This window comes from Scomber scombrus, chromosome 17 (genome assembly GCF_963691925.1).
Source record: "Scomber scombrus chromosome 17, fScoSco1.1, whole genome shotgun sequence".
Taxonomy (NCBI): domain Eukaryota; kingdom Metazoa; phylum Chordata; class Actinopteri; order Scombriformes; family Scombridae; genus Scomber; species Scomber scombrus.
This window is the reverse complement of record NC_084986.1, coordinates 21477296-21492027: the sequence shown is the minus strand read 5'-3', so window position 1 is coordinate 21492027 and position 14732 is coordinate 21477296. Positions and strand designations below refer to the sequence as shown.

The 14732-nt window shown below is 43.4% G+C and overlaps 1 protein-coding gene across 1 annotated transcript in view; it reads right to left on the bottom strand.

The window, feature by feature from the left end:
* Positions 1–7335: 7335 nt before the first annotated feature.
* The window catches only part of LOC133997634 (scavenger receptor class A member 3-like), a 28427-nt gene continuing 21030 nt past the window's right edge, over positions 7336–14732 (bottom strand). Inside the window, exons 10-12 of the mRNA XM_062437303.1 lie at positions 10308–10500; positions 9728–9905; positions 7336–9638 (exon numbers count right to left, since the gene is read on the bottom strand). Of these exons, the coding sequence (XP_062293287.1) occupies positions 9151–9638; positions 9728–9905; positions 10308–10500 (859 nt within the window). The 3' untranslated portion in view covers positions 7336–9150. The remainder of the gene's footprint in view (positions 9639–9727; positions 9906–10307; positions 10501–14732) is intronic.

Here is a 14732-nt window from a genome sequence, read left to right as displayed (position 1 = left end):
GAAATGTGAAGATTACAGAAGGGAGAATCAAATCCTACCTTAAGGACAAAATCCAAGAGTTTATGGAAAAGCAGCCTTTCCACTGACAAACCAAACATTATTCTAGCATTTGATCCATACTTGAATCTATTTCTTGAGGAGTTATATTGGATATGATTTTGCAAAGTAAAGGTTTAGATTGTTGGACTGTAGAAGAATGGCAAAACAAAAAAAAAAACCAAACACGAAATACGTGTAATGAAATAGTCTATTGTCATTTTTCTGTTCTTCATAAAGAACATTTTATTGGAAATAGCATCTAGAAAATAGAAGTAATTACGTTTTTAAATAATAAAAAAATGTAACGATTTTATACAACATGTTCTTGCTGGATCAATGTGTCAAAAATAAAACAAAGGAAACAAAACAGGCCAAAGTTTTACAGCCGGTAACTGCGGACTAATTTTCCTCGCTGGGCTGCAACCTCACTCCAAACTCCAAACATATGGTTATAATAATACAAGACCTCATTTTTTCCTCTGCTGCCATGCAAAGCAAACAAACATACATACTTTAATTTAGTTTCAGTATTGAACATTGGGTGACTTATTGAAACAACTTGACTTCATGGTGTCTGAGGGAAGGTATTTTGCAGGAGAGACATTTTTCCTCTGGTGGAGGGAAACAGTCTTAGAGGGCGGATTAGGAACTGGGCGATTGCTCAAGGTAAACAGGTGTGTGACGTGAAAACGTCGGACGTGAACGTGCAAGTCTGTATTTTCATGTGTATTATTAGGGGTTTTTTTGTACATTGATATTGTTTTTTCTTCCATCATAGTGAAACCATCTTTCCACCCAGTTACATACAATATGTATGGACAAATGTATGCAGTAAAATCTGGCAAGAAAAATAGATATTAAGAAAAAAGGCATCAGAGCCCCTGAAGTTACAAAATGTCAGCAGGTCAGGCAACTTTCTGATGCTGGGTCATGGAAAATGTTTGGTTTAAACACTAAGTTCAACATTTAGAGAAATAGGCGCTTTTTCACTCTCTTTAAGTTCTAGATGAGAAGATTGATACGCCCTTGTTTAAAATCAGAGCTAGACGGCTATTAGCCTAGCTTAGCATAAAGACTTGAAACAAGGAAAATTAGCTAGCCCAGCTATCGCAGACTTTTATTTTTTCAATGAAAAAAAAAAATTGAATTCATATCCGGGTACCCACTGGCTACACTGGTAGCCCCATTGCTCACAGAGGCTAACCCTGTCAGACAGCCAGCCAATGAGTTCTCAAATTGAATATGTTTATTGATGATTGTACAAAACCAGAAATTTAAAAATGTATAGTTTTAGGTGAGAGTTATGTGATGTAACTATTGGCGAGCAATACAACAATATTTAAGTGAAATGCAGCACACAACTCCAAAATAACTCCAAAGTACACATTTCTGTTTTTGAATGAATTAATATAGTGTGTTAATTAGTGAGTTCTCAATGTTGGTAGGCATTTTTTTTAAAAACTACTTTTGACAGAGCCAGGCTACCTGTATCCCCATGTTTCCAGTATTCATGCTAAACCAAGCTAACCACTAAGGTAGGCTAATCGTTAATCCACCTCCATAACCTATTGAATGCACAGACATGAGAGTGTTATGAATAATCTCATCTAACTCTTGCACAGAATGCAATTAGATGCAATGTAAGACAAATACATTGTCTCAATTTGACTTCCTGTATAGCTAATACATCTGCAATATTCCAGCTTCATTATTAGTGACCATACCCTATCAGTTCTCCCAACCTCAAAGGGAAACAAGAGTACCTCATTATAAGGACGAAGGCAGAGTTTGCAGACACAACTCCTCCGCTATCTGTAGATAATCTGTAGACACTCTCCTGCAGCTATCCCACCCTCAACGCTGCAGTCACTGCCAACAGAAACAGTGCTGCAAGCTGGATTACAGGAACTTTTTTAGGGCGTCATAAGGCAGGACGTCTTGTAGCCCATTCAAAATCTAAAAAAGACCTGATCTTGCTTAGTCCTCTGTGCCATGGAGATTCATTGCTGTCCAAAATCTATTAAAGACACATCAGATTCACTCCATTGCACTGAATGACATGTTCCTTCATGCTGGTACTCTACATACTCACAAGAGTACCAAGTGTGTGTTAATCCACAGCTGAAAATAGACCCAAATAATTCCACTGTTTAATCGTGCTTGAGTGACATTTGCTGAAAACTACAGTGCTCAGCTGCTGCTTTGGGGAATTACTGAAAGTCTACATTTGTGACCAGTTCCTTCCTTCAGTAAGAACAAAAGAGTCTGGTGGCTGAGAGTTGGAAAGTGTTTAGAGACAAACAAACACAAACAAACGCCATAGCCTCACAATTGCAATCAATGAATTTGCTCTGTGATATCAGAACTCTATTATTCTTCTATCACAGTGTCTGGTTGATTAATGGTTACAGGGATTTCCAGCTGCAGGCTATCAAAGGCATAATTATTGAGCTAAGACTGAAAAACTCAAAGTGAGTTTCAGAGCTTTCAGACACTCATGACACCATCCCTGTACTTTTCAACCAATCTAATATTTATTTTTAGAGGCACTTGCTGCCTCCACACACTTCAGCAGGTGTGATCCCTGTTCTCACACACATACACATACACATACACACACACACACACACACACACACACACACACACACACACACACACACACACACACACACACACACACACACACACACACACACACACACATTGAATAATTGTTACCTGAACCAAAGTGAAAGGACAAGTGTGTTTTTACAGCTGTCTACATAATGAGCTCTTTGGGGGCCTGTTAAGTCAACGGTTAGCTAACGTCTCAAATTGTATATGTGTGTGTGTTGGTTGGGGTTAGGTAATGTCTCTCTGTCACCCCCCCATCTCCAGGCACATCTAATGTCTTTATGACTGAAATTATGCATCTTGACCTGGGAATCAAAGTGACAAAAGGCTGGGAGAAAGCGTGAAATTTATAAAGGAAATATAAGTCCATTTCATGTCAAGTCAGTTTGATGAGACTTGACTTTATGATTTCTGCCCAATATTACAAATCAGTAATATGCCTCAAGGGGCTTTACAATCTGCACAGCATACAACACTATCCTTAGACTCTCAAATAGGGGAGGAACTCCCCAAAACCAGCTACAGTAACTACTGACTCAGTTTATACATTCTGTATTTGAACATGTAAATATTTTTTTCATTCTGAATGAGATTCTGCATGAGAAAGTGATTAGTCATTGTTGGAATGAAATGTGTCTGTATATTAAATAAAATAATGGTTATATGGGCAACATGAGTTAGACTAGTCCAGGTTCAACATTTTAGGTCTGTCTTAAAACAGCCAGGTGTCCATATGAACATTTTAGCAGGTTTTGCTTGCTGTAGTACAGATCAAGTTTATTTTGATCATGTGATCAAAATGTTGTTTTGCAAGAAATTTTGCAGGTATTTTGTGCTACAATCACAAAATATTAACTTCGTGGTAGCAGTAGAGGGAAAGTCAGGGGATCACCAAATTCAGTATGATTCATCATCTGGGATGAATGTCTGTAAAACCTTTCATGGCAGTCCTATAAATAGTTGTTAAGATATTTCAGTCTGGACCAAAATGCTGGCCAACGGACAGATATTATCATCCCGATGCTGCTAAATAGCTAGTAAAAATAAAAGGGACCTATTATTCTCATTTCCACCTCCAATTGTTTTCTTTTTGACTCTACAGAAGTAGCTTAGCATGATTCACAGTTCAAAAAAACGTATTTATCTTATCCTGTCTTTTAATGCAGTCCCTCAGTTCAGCCTCTGTCTCTAACAGGCAGTCTTAACTCCTGTCTCTTTAAGGCCCCCCTCCCATGGGGCTGACACTGTTCTGATTGGTCAGCTTTCTGTAAGGAAGGGTAGATGTAACAGAGTCATGTTAAGTTGCTTTATATTAAAAGTTTTTTAATGACTAAATAAAAAGAGTCTTTTATCTTGTTTATTTCATAGACTAAGCGATTAACCAAAAATATGATTGGCAGATTAATCTATAATGAAAAAGTAATCATTAATAGCATCTCTAAAAGTATTGGTACAGTTTGTATTAACAGCTCTATTGTTCAGAGCATGTGGCAGTTAATACATTTATATCAGTCAGTGATTAGCCCGCAGTTTTGTTTATAGTTGAAGTAGGAACATTTGTGTGCAGGTATGACATCATATCACAGAATCATCAGAAAGGTCCTGTGGGGCACGTTAGGCAACAAACCATAACTCCTTTACAGCACATCACAGCTACTCATAGCCAATCAGCACGGATGTGTTCATGTGGAGAGAGAGAGAGAGAGAGAGAGAGAGAGAGAGAGAGAGAGAGAGAGAGAGAGAGAGAGAGAGAGAGAGAGAGAGAGAGAGAGAGAGAGAGAGAGAGAGAGAGAGAGAGAGAGAGACAGAGGTGTTACATCCCGTTCATTATTAGCTTAGAGGGAAAAAAAACATAAAACAGGTAAGTTATGATGTTAAAGCTTTCAGCCTGTTGCTAAGCCAGGGGAAAGAAAGAATTATAGGTATATGAAATGGTGAAAAATATTCCACCTGGGAAAGTCAGACCTGGCAGAGGTTCCAGAAAACACATCTGGCCCTCTGGTTTATGCTGGCCTGGCCTGGTGTTTTTCAGCACAGCTAAAACACACTATGCCCTCCTCTCACACTTTCTCACTCCATTTGACAAAGAGCTGCTCGCTCGCTCTCTCTCTCTCTCTCTCTCTCTCTCTCTCTCTCTCTCTCTCTCTCTCTCCCTCCCTCTCTCTCTCTCAATCTCTTCTCTCTCTCTCTCTCTCTCTCTCTCTGTCCACGTTGAAGATTTTCATGTCCTTACTTCGTTCGCCGCTGTATTTTTGACAAAATTATACAACCCTCAGGTTAATGAAACCCTTTCCAAAACCCACTGGATAAACTCAACACTGCAAGATAAAAACACAGCTGCTTTCCTGAGTCACTAAAGATGACACTTTGGAGGTTTCCACCTGTTTTCATAAACATTTGTGTAGATTTTATGTGTTTTCTATGGGAGTAGGTTTACAGTAGTCTAGGATTAGATAGATATGATGAACCACTATAATAAGTAGAAAAACAATAATTAAGCTGCTCCCACAACCCCCCTACAGTGACCCTCCGGCTTAAATATAGCTACCTTGTGTGAAGCACATAAAAATGAGGTCATATTTTTGTTAATGTCCTATCCAGTCTTTGTGGACTTGTTATTTTGGAACAATACCCAACGATGTCAGGTTACAGCAGGATGTTGGGAAGCTGAGCAGAACTCTATTTTGCGCTCTTGTTGACTCATGTTGGCTCTCGTCATTCTTCTGTGAGGAGTCTAAGCAGATACAGCCTAACCTTGTTCGGTTTGTTCATTTAACCTTAGTGCATGTAATAGCACGAAAAACACATGATAATTGTATGAAGAATATTTGAATGTAAGAAAGTTAAGGGTAGTATTTTATTCATTTTGTTCACCTCCCATAGGTTCTGCTATCATGACGGTCCAGTGTACATGGTGTACAAGGCAAACCGAAATTAACAAGTGATTCTTGCCAATTTAAACAGGCTTTGGTTCCCCCGCCCAGTTACCCATTCACTCAAGTGAACCTCAAGTTTAATTGTGGCTGCCTGACAGTCTGAAACATGAATCGTGGCAGATTGCTTTAACTGATATGAAGATCTGGATAGTGCTAAGGCTGGTAAAGGCACTGAGAAAAAAAAAGAAATAACAATTTTTTTATCTCCACAGTGACAGCCTAATAAGGTGTAGTTGTGTCAGGGCTGTTCTGGATGTATGGTTAACTGACAGAATAATTGTCTGTTTAGCAAATATGGGATGGAAATAACTAAAATTTCAATACATATAATGATAACACTTTTGCAGAGTTTTGCAAGTTGATGAACATGCAGCCCTGACATATTATTGTTTAAAAATGGCTTAAGTGTTTGCTAAAGTGGTGAATTTCTATTTCATTTCTATGCTGTTATGATTTAAGATATTGTAAAAATTCTCCCAGTAAGACAAAATCCCAGGTTTCAGCCAACTGTGAGCACATTATTTATTTCTTTACTTTTCTGATGGGACGATATCACATGTCTGTAAACATCCATCCACCATCATTGTAATCACCATGAGTCAATATGCTGTGTTCTTAGTTTCCAGTTAAAACATTAAAGGCCACCTTCCGTCTTTAAACCTTGTTGGAAAATGTTTAGCTCACTGTACAGCCGTTCACCTAGATGCATAGTGAGTGAGGGCAAAAGTATCATACTGACCAAATAATAGTTTGTTCTTCTGTCCCTTAATTTACTTATTCTGTTATGTTTCTCTCTTTCTCCCATTGTCTCTTTGCTTTGTTAGTGTCAGTTTGTGGTTGGCTGTGGTGACATCTGTAGTACCGTGCACTGATTCCACATGTGGGAATAGTTCATATTTATCTGCTGGAGGTCTCCCTCACCACAAAAGAGCAAATTAATGGTGTGAGTCAGATTGAAGGATATAGAATAAGTATTCAGCTTAGCCCTAGCCTGGATTTTATATCAGCCATATTTTTCAGGCTCATAGATCACAAACTACAGCGATTTTACGCTTCTGCTTGAGGTTTTTGTGGTGAAAACAGCTTGTGATTTAGAGCAAATGTCCCATGATCATAACAAGCAGTCACGGGATTGCAGAAATAAGGGATTTGGGTGGATTCTTGAAGGACGTTTTTGTTGGAGATCAGGTTCCTCACATCCCACAAGGCCTGTCAAGTTTCAACATGGAGAAATTGGAAAATGCTGTAAAAATATCATTACAGCGGGACATCAGGACTATCGCAACAGCTTGCTGCAAGAAGGCCATCATGTATTTTCTTCCACGACACATCTGCATAAGCCAAATCCCAAGTTTTGAGATCAGTATCAAATAATTATATTTAATATTATTATTATATATTATGCTGTAAAGTATTTAAAAAGTGATTCACTAATTTAACAGATGGTAGTACAAAAAGGTGCTTTTGTTCATGTCAGAGGTATTCTTCTTGTCCTTATACACTTTGGACATCTGTACCCTGTATTTTAATATATTCTACAGTACAGTAAATTTTTTGGCAGATTGTTAAAACATATGTTAAAACAACAGGGTAAATCTAGACAATCACATATCTTTAAGTCAGTGGCAGCAAACCTCAAAAATCTAATGGGAGGGGTTGATGTGTTTTAAATTAATGACAAAACTGCTCCCTTTTCTTTACAGGGTAACAATGTGCTTACATATATACTCACAAGACCACAACTGTTAAAAAAAGAAGCTTTTATTGGAGTTCAATGCAAGCCAGTCGCATTTCATAACAACACACAGTCTTACAAACAATTAGTACGTTTCCCTTTTTGTAAAGCCCCTAGCTATAAATGATTATTTGTGTATGTATCGTAAGATGTAAACCGCTTTAAAAGTGATTACTCTGTTATCACAAGTGATTTTAGTAAAAACTGTGGCAGATGTAAAAAATGTGTTGTATGAAAACCAACTGTAAGTAAGCGCTACCTTTGTGTTGATCATTTTTATCACTGTTTTACACAAGTACCAACATTTTATGAGTTGAATGAGTTCCTTGTGTTCGTCATACCTCCAAAAGAAACAGTACATTTTCATTCACTTCACAGATCAATATCACACATTAGCATTAGGAAACAGCTAGCCTGGCTCTGTATATAGCTCAAAATTCATAATAATAAAAATGTTGTATCTTGTTTTTTACGTTGTACATACACAGAAATGGTAAAACAACAACTTGTGATTTCAGAGGCAGTTGCATGCACTGTGACAAAACAGCTTCTTGAAGACGCTCTACACAAAAAACAACCTTATAACCACAAATTGAGATTTTTGCATTTTTGTTTGTGTATGAACTAAACAAACAAGATACGTATTAATTAAGGTTAGGGTTACACTGCACAGAGCAAGGCTAGCTGTTTCCCCCCACGCCCCCAGTCTTTATGCTTTGCCTAGGCTAGTCTTCTCCTGGCTTTAGCTTCTTTCTCACTGCACAGACATGAGAGTGGTTTCAATCTTCCCATCTTATTTTTGGAATAAAAGAAAATGTATTTCCGAACTAGTTACTTTCTTCATTTTTGCTTACAACAGCAACAAGAGTAGTAAACATCTTATACAATGTAAAATAGGTTAATGGTCATCAGAGCACTCAACTGAAATTTCAGACTGGAAGGGCCTAAACTGTGTATTTTCAAATTTTCAATTCATCAAACAGACGTCATAAAATCACTGTTTTACGTCAGAGTACCTGCTCTGAAATAAAATGGACACAAATTCTCAAATTTTACTCTTAAAGAACCAATAAAGTGCAGTCCACCAGAAAAGGATGTGTCAATGTGAATATAATGTAAGAAGAAGCAGACTTTTTTGTGTCCTTATACTAGTGCATGGAAATGTAAACCCTTGAGTAGTCTGGTAGCGTGGATGGGAAACCACCACTACTTCAGACCAATTCTCCTCTTATTTATTATGCCCTCTGTGGTTTTGGTGACTCCACAACAACTTCACACACCTTCTTCCCTTCGAGTACATTCAAATTCAATAATGGGCATGATTTCCCACCATCTATTAAAAGTTTCCACTCCATTAAAAGCCCATTGTTTGTTATTTGTATCTGGATTACCAGGTGGGTGAGGGAAGACCCATCAAAAGCACTGGTGAGATCCCAGTGTTGGATGAAGGCAGTTTCTCCTCTTACCAACAAAGTCTAACCAAATCGTCCATTATTGTTCTGGGTACTCTCAAGACAAAAATGGTCAATTAGAAGTCAATGATAAACCAAAGGAAACAACAGTTCAGTCTGTGGCAGCAGTTCTGTCTTCTAATTGTAAACCTTCCTCTTGATTTACCTCAGCTTGCTAAGTCTTTTTTATCAGGAGAATACCTGTTGCACTTGGTATGGTTATGAAGTTCTCTGCCATCTTGCACAATCCCATGTAAATGGAATAAGAGTTTTTCCTTTCATCAACTGCTGCATCACCAGTCACAATGTCGATATACTCTTCCTGTTTATATCTGTCAATAAAGCTTCTGTGGTTTATAAATCACCTCTGAGTTCTAACGCCTCTCGGATCCAGCAGCAGACTCGTTTGGCTGCTGGACATTGATTTGGTCATGGGGATATGGCAATCCTGGAGGTCCAGGAGTTCCTGGTCGGCCAGGGGACCCAACTGGCCCAGGTTTTCCTTTTGGCCCTTTTGGCCCAGGCATGCCTGGTAGTCCTACATCACCCTCGATTGCTTTAGGTCCTGTTGGTCCTGGGGGCCCGTCTTTTCCAGAGGGGCCCATGTCACCTTTCTGGCCCCTCTCACCACGGGACCCTGGCTGACCAAGAGATCCTTTGGCTCCTTTTATGCCTACTGCACCTCTGTTGCCAGTGGGGCCTGTTTCACCTGGTGCACCTTTAGGTCCAATAGACCCCTTCTCTCCAGCAGATCCACGACCTCCTATGGGGCCTTGGTCACCTTTGCTTCCAGTCAGTCCCATGGGTCCTTTTGAACCAGTCTCACCACGGTTCCCTTTGGGCCCTGGTCGTCCTGGAACACCTATTGAGAGAAAATGGCGTGGTAAAATTGCAAAGGACACTATACAGAGGCATTCAGATTATATTTATATACAGCAACATCCACTGTACCTTTTACTATAGTGAGGTTCTTTATGACCTGTGTATGGTGTGTATCTACCAGCTTCATCTCCTCCATCACCATGGACAGGTTCCTGACATCCATATCTAGTCGGACATTCAACAACATGTTCTGCTGTCTCAGCGTGTCGGCCAAGGTGAGGAGTAACAAGACTGTATTGTTCATGTTCTGCAGAAAGTAGACAGGATGAACGTATGAAGTAAAAGAAGAAATCCACAAGAACACATACACAAATAACAAGGAGGAGACAGTAGGAAAACGTATAAACACATTTTATCCACTGTCTGGACTGTTTGTCAAAAATGCAAAGAAACCCCACTTTGCCACAAATATGTCAATGCATGATAGGAAAAAAAACACATAGACTATAGCATAGTCCCACACATGTGGCCAAGAAATCAATTGTTTTTTAAACCAATCGAATTCCGAAGCTGCCAGTTAAGCAAAGAGTGTGCATAATGTTGTATGCAGATGACAAGATATTTGATAAAGTTGAAAGGACTTCAACTTGCACCTATATATTTTTTGTGTGAAAAAATGTAGTTTTTGTATGGCTTGTGTAGTTCCAACCTGTAGATCTTCTGTTTGTCTGCTCAGGCGGCCCTGACAGGTTGAACTCTCGATGTTGACATACTTGTACATGCTTTGGACGTGACTGACGGTGGCGTTGATGCTGGAGGATATTGTGTCGATCTCCATTTCAATGGAGTTCAGACGACCATCCAAGGCAGAGAAGCGTTCGCCTGTCCGATTTTCGTAGTACCTAAAAGGGATAGTTAAATGAGGGTTTCTTCCTGTATCAACATTGTTACTTCCAGATACTAGATTCTAGGCTCTAGTTACTTATATAATTGTCATTCTTACTTAATTGTGTGTACTATAATCATTGTCAGGATTTACCTTTCATTTGGGCATTTTTTTGTGTGTGGTAGGGTTCATTTCAGAGTTAAGGTTAGAATGAGACTTAAATTAAGGATAGGAAAAATGTACGGTAAGCCTCCAAGGAATTAATGCAAGTCAATACAAATTTACCACAAGTACAGTATAGGGGTGAATCTGCAACTTACCAAATTAATTAACAACTATTTTGAAATACATTATTATTTTTGGTAATTTTTCAAGCAAAAATGCCAAATCTGAAGATTTGTGGCTGTACAATAAACATTTTAAAATCTTTAGGTTATTTACATAACCCCGGTTCTCTGAGTAATATGAGTGAGATGTCTCACTATGGGATGCACGCCTCGCTGCAGCCCTCAGAAGCATTTATCTCATTACGCCAATCCTGATTGGCTGGTGAACGTGTCCGTCCGCCACAGGTAGTCCCACCTACCTTAAATAGCTCATGCGGACGGCACCACCCTCATTCAAGATAAGCACCTCTTCTCACTCGCCCAAGCAAGAAGGGTAGTCTGGTGAGACATCTCACTCATATTACTCAGAGAACCGGGGTTATGTAAATAACCTAAAGTTCTCTTTCATAATATTTCGTTCGATGTCTCACTATGGGATATGGTCGCTCCCGTATTGCCAGACAAGCTTATCGAGCGTCCACCAACCCACAGGGAAAAAGGTACTCTGTTCCAATCAGGACAGCAAAACCGCGCGTGCCACGCACGGAGCGGAGACGTCCAGCATATAAAAACGGACAAAAGTGAGAGGCGAGGACCAACTCGCTGCAGCACAGATGTCCTGAACAGAAACTCCCCTGAATAAGGCCCAGGATGCGGCCAAGCCCCGAGTCGAGTGCGCCCGCAGACCCGCAGGTGTCTGCAAACCCTGACTCGTATAAGCCAAAGCAATCGCCTCCACGACCCAGTGGGACAGGCGCTGCTTTGTGACAGGTTTCCCCTTATGAGGATTAGCCCAGGAGACAAACAGCTGATCGCTCCTCCTGAAACCCTTAGTCCTGTCCATGTAAGTGCGCACCGCACGGACTGGACATAACGCATGTGACCGCTGCTCTCCAGGCGAGGCAGCAAAGGCCACAAGGTCAATAGGAGAACATGAGCCCACTACCTTAGGCACAAAGGCCGGGTTGGGCTTCAAAATCATCCTCACATCCCCCGGGTAAAGCTGAGTGCATGATGGATGCACCGAAAGCGCATGGATGTCACTAACCCGTTTAGCCGAAGCCAGAGCCAGTAACAACACTGTCTTGAGAGACAGGTGTTTCAAGCCTGCTCCCCCCAGCGGCTCAAAAGGAGGACCCTTGAGCCCCTCCAGAACCACAGCCAGATCCCATGGTGGCACCAGCGGTCTGGACACGGGGAGAAGCCTGCGCGCTCCCTTCATAAAACGGCAAACCAGCGGGTGCTGGCTCGCTGTTTGTTTCCCAAACCCCACGTGACAGGCGGCTATAGCTGCCAAGTACACTTTAACTGTTGAGAAGGCTTTTCGTTTGTCAATCAGGTCCTGTAAGAATGACAATATCACACCTACTGGACACTGAAAAGGAACGTGGCCATTTCTGTGACACCAGTCCTCAAACACTCTCCACTTACAGTCATACAGAGACCTAGTGGAAGAGGCTCGAGCACTTTGTATAGTGGAAATCACACGCTGTGGGAGTCCCACAGCTGACAAATTGAACCACTCAGGGGCCAAACCCACAGCGCCAGGCGTTCTGGGTGCGGGTGGAAAACCGTCCCCCCCCCCTGTGATAACAGGTCCCTGCGCAGCGGGAGCTGCCAAGGTTGCGCGCACAGCAACCGATATATCTCCGCCAGCCAATGCATTGCAGGCCAATGCGGAGCTATCAGAATCAGTGCGTGGCCGTGGTCCCTCACTCTGGACAGAGTGGGGGGTATCAGGGCCAGGGGAGGGAACGCGTAAAGAAGCTCGTGCGGCCAGACGTGCGCTAGTGCGTCTATGCCGAGGGGAGCATCCAGGTTGCGCAGAGAGTAAAACAGCGCGCACTGCGCGTTTCCTCTTGACGCGAACAGATCCACCGCGGCCCGACCATAACGGGCCCATATCTGTTCCACAATCTCTGGGTGCAGAGTCCACTCCCCGTATACCGGCGCGCCCCTGGACAACAGGTCCGCGCCCGTGTTCAGAGCTCCCGGGACGTGCGTCGCCCTCAGGGAGAGGAGACGACCGCAGCTCCACAGGATCAGTCTGCGTGCCAGCATGTGCAACTGACGAGAGCGCAACCCCCCTTGGCGGTTGATGTACGCTACCGTCGTCGTATTGTCCGTCCTCACCAGGACATGATGGCCCATGAGAGACGGAAGGAAGTGTTTCAGGGAGAGGAACACCGCTGAAAGTTCCAGAAAATTTATGTGAGACCGCTGGAGGTCCACACTCCAGCGGCCCCTCACTGACCGGCCCTCGTGAATTCCGCCCCACCCTGTCAGGCTGGCGTCCGTAGTGACCACCTTCTTGGACAGGACAGAGCCCATGGGCACCCCGCGGGTCAGAAACGACGGGGCTCGCCAGTGGCGCAGTGCCCTGACGCACCCCGGCGTAACCAACACTCTCCGTGCGCCATGACGCACGGGATCCAGCCCGCATGAGGCCACCCAGAGCTGGAATTCCCGCATGTGGAGGCGACCGAGACGAACCACGAGAATGGCTGACGCCATCAGTCCGAGTAATCGAAGACACAATCTGAATTGAACAGATTTGCCTGGATGGAAAAGCGCGAGACATGCTCTGAAAGCTCTCACTCGCTCCGCCGAGAGGCGCGCCGTGAAAATCACCGAGTCCAGGGATAATCCCAGAAAGATTATGTCCTGTGTCGGGCACAGCATGCTCTTTTCCGCGTTTATCACAAAACCCAGGTCTAATAGGTGCCGTGTGAGAATACGCGTATGCGCCATGGCCTCCTGCCTCGATTGTGCCAAAAGTAGCCAATCGTCCAGATATGTGGCCAAGCGAATGCCCTGCTGTCTCAGTGGGGCTATCGCCGCTTCCGTGCACCGGACGAACACCCTCGGGCTTAAAGACAGACCGAATGGGAGCACGCGGTACTCGTAGCACGTCCCCTGGAAAGCGAACCTCAGATACTTTCTGTGGGGAGGATATATTGGAATGTGGAAATACGCGTCTTTCAGATCGACAGAAGTGAACCAATCGTTCTGTCGCACCAGGCGCAGCAGGGATGCGTGTGTGAGCATCCTGAACTTGTATTTCCTGAGAAATTTGTTCAGAGCACGTAGATCCAGGATAGGGCGAATACCACTCCCCCCCCGTTTTGGGACCAGAAAGTACCTGGAGTAAAAACCGCTCTGACACTGTGCGGGAGGAACGACACAGATTGCTCCTTTGTTTAACAGTGAGAGGATTTCCTCTTGCAAAACACGAGCTGACTCTCCCTGAGCCTGGGAGTTTATTATGCCGGCGAATCGAGGGGGAACAGCGGCAAACTGCAGCCTGTAACCCCTCAAAATCGTCTTCAACACCCAGGGCGAAGCTGCGAGCGCAGCCCACCTCTGCCACCTGCGGCAGAGAGGTGAGACGCGCTGCAGCTCTTCCACCATGAGAGGTCCCAACCGCGGTGCGGTGGCGCCCTCTTGTGGTGGAAAACTGACATGGCCTCTGGGCGGTGCTGTGCACTTTGGCCCGGGAGGACAACGCAGTGACGGGGACCTCACTGCCCTCACCCCGGGAAAAGCCGCAGCTTTCCCCGGGGGTGGGACAGCAGGTGCCGCCACCGCGCTGTTTATTTTTATAGTTTTGGCTTTTATTAGCTGCGCCCTCGGCACTCGGCCCGGATGCGACAGCGGGACACATTTTATTTTCTTTATGAAAACTTGTGTGTGTGTGCGTGCTTGTGGACATGGGAGAGGGGCAACCGCTGAACCCTCTGCCGTCAGATGTCCGTCTCTCCCGGTCTGCTCTGGCACGGTCCGTGGCAGCTGGGAGATGGGGGCGTGGGGGGCCCCGGAGTGCACGCTCGGAAGCCAAACAGGTGGAGCTGGAGAACAGGGAACTTCCAGCTGCATCACCGGTGACGAGAGGGGCGGTCAGGCCGCTCTCTTTTTCTTCCTG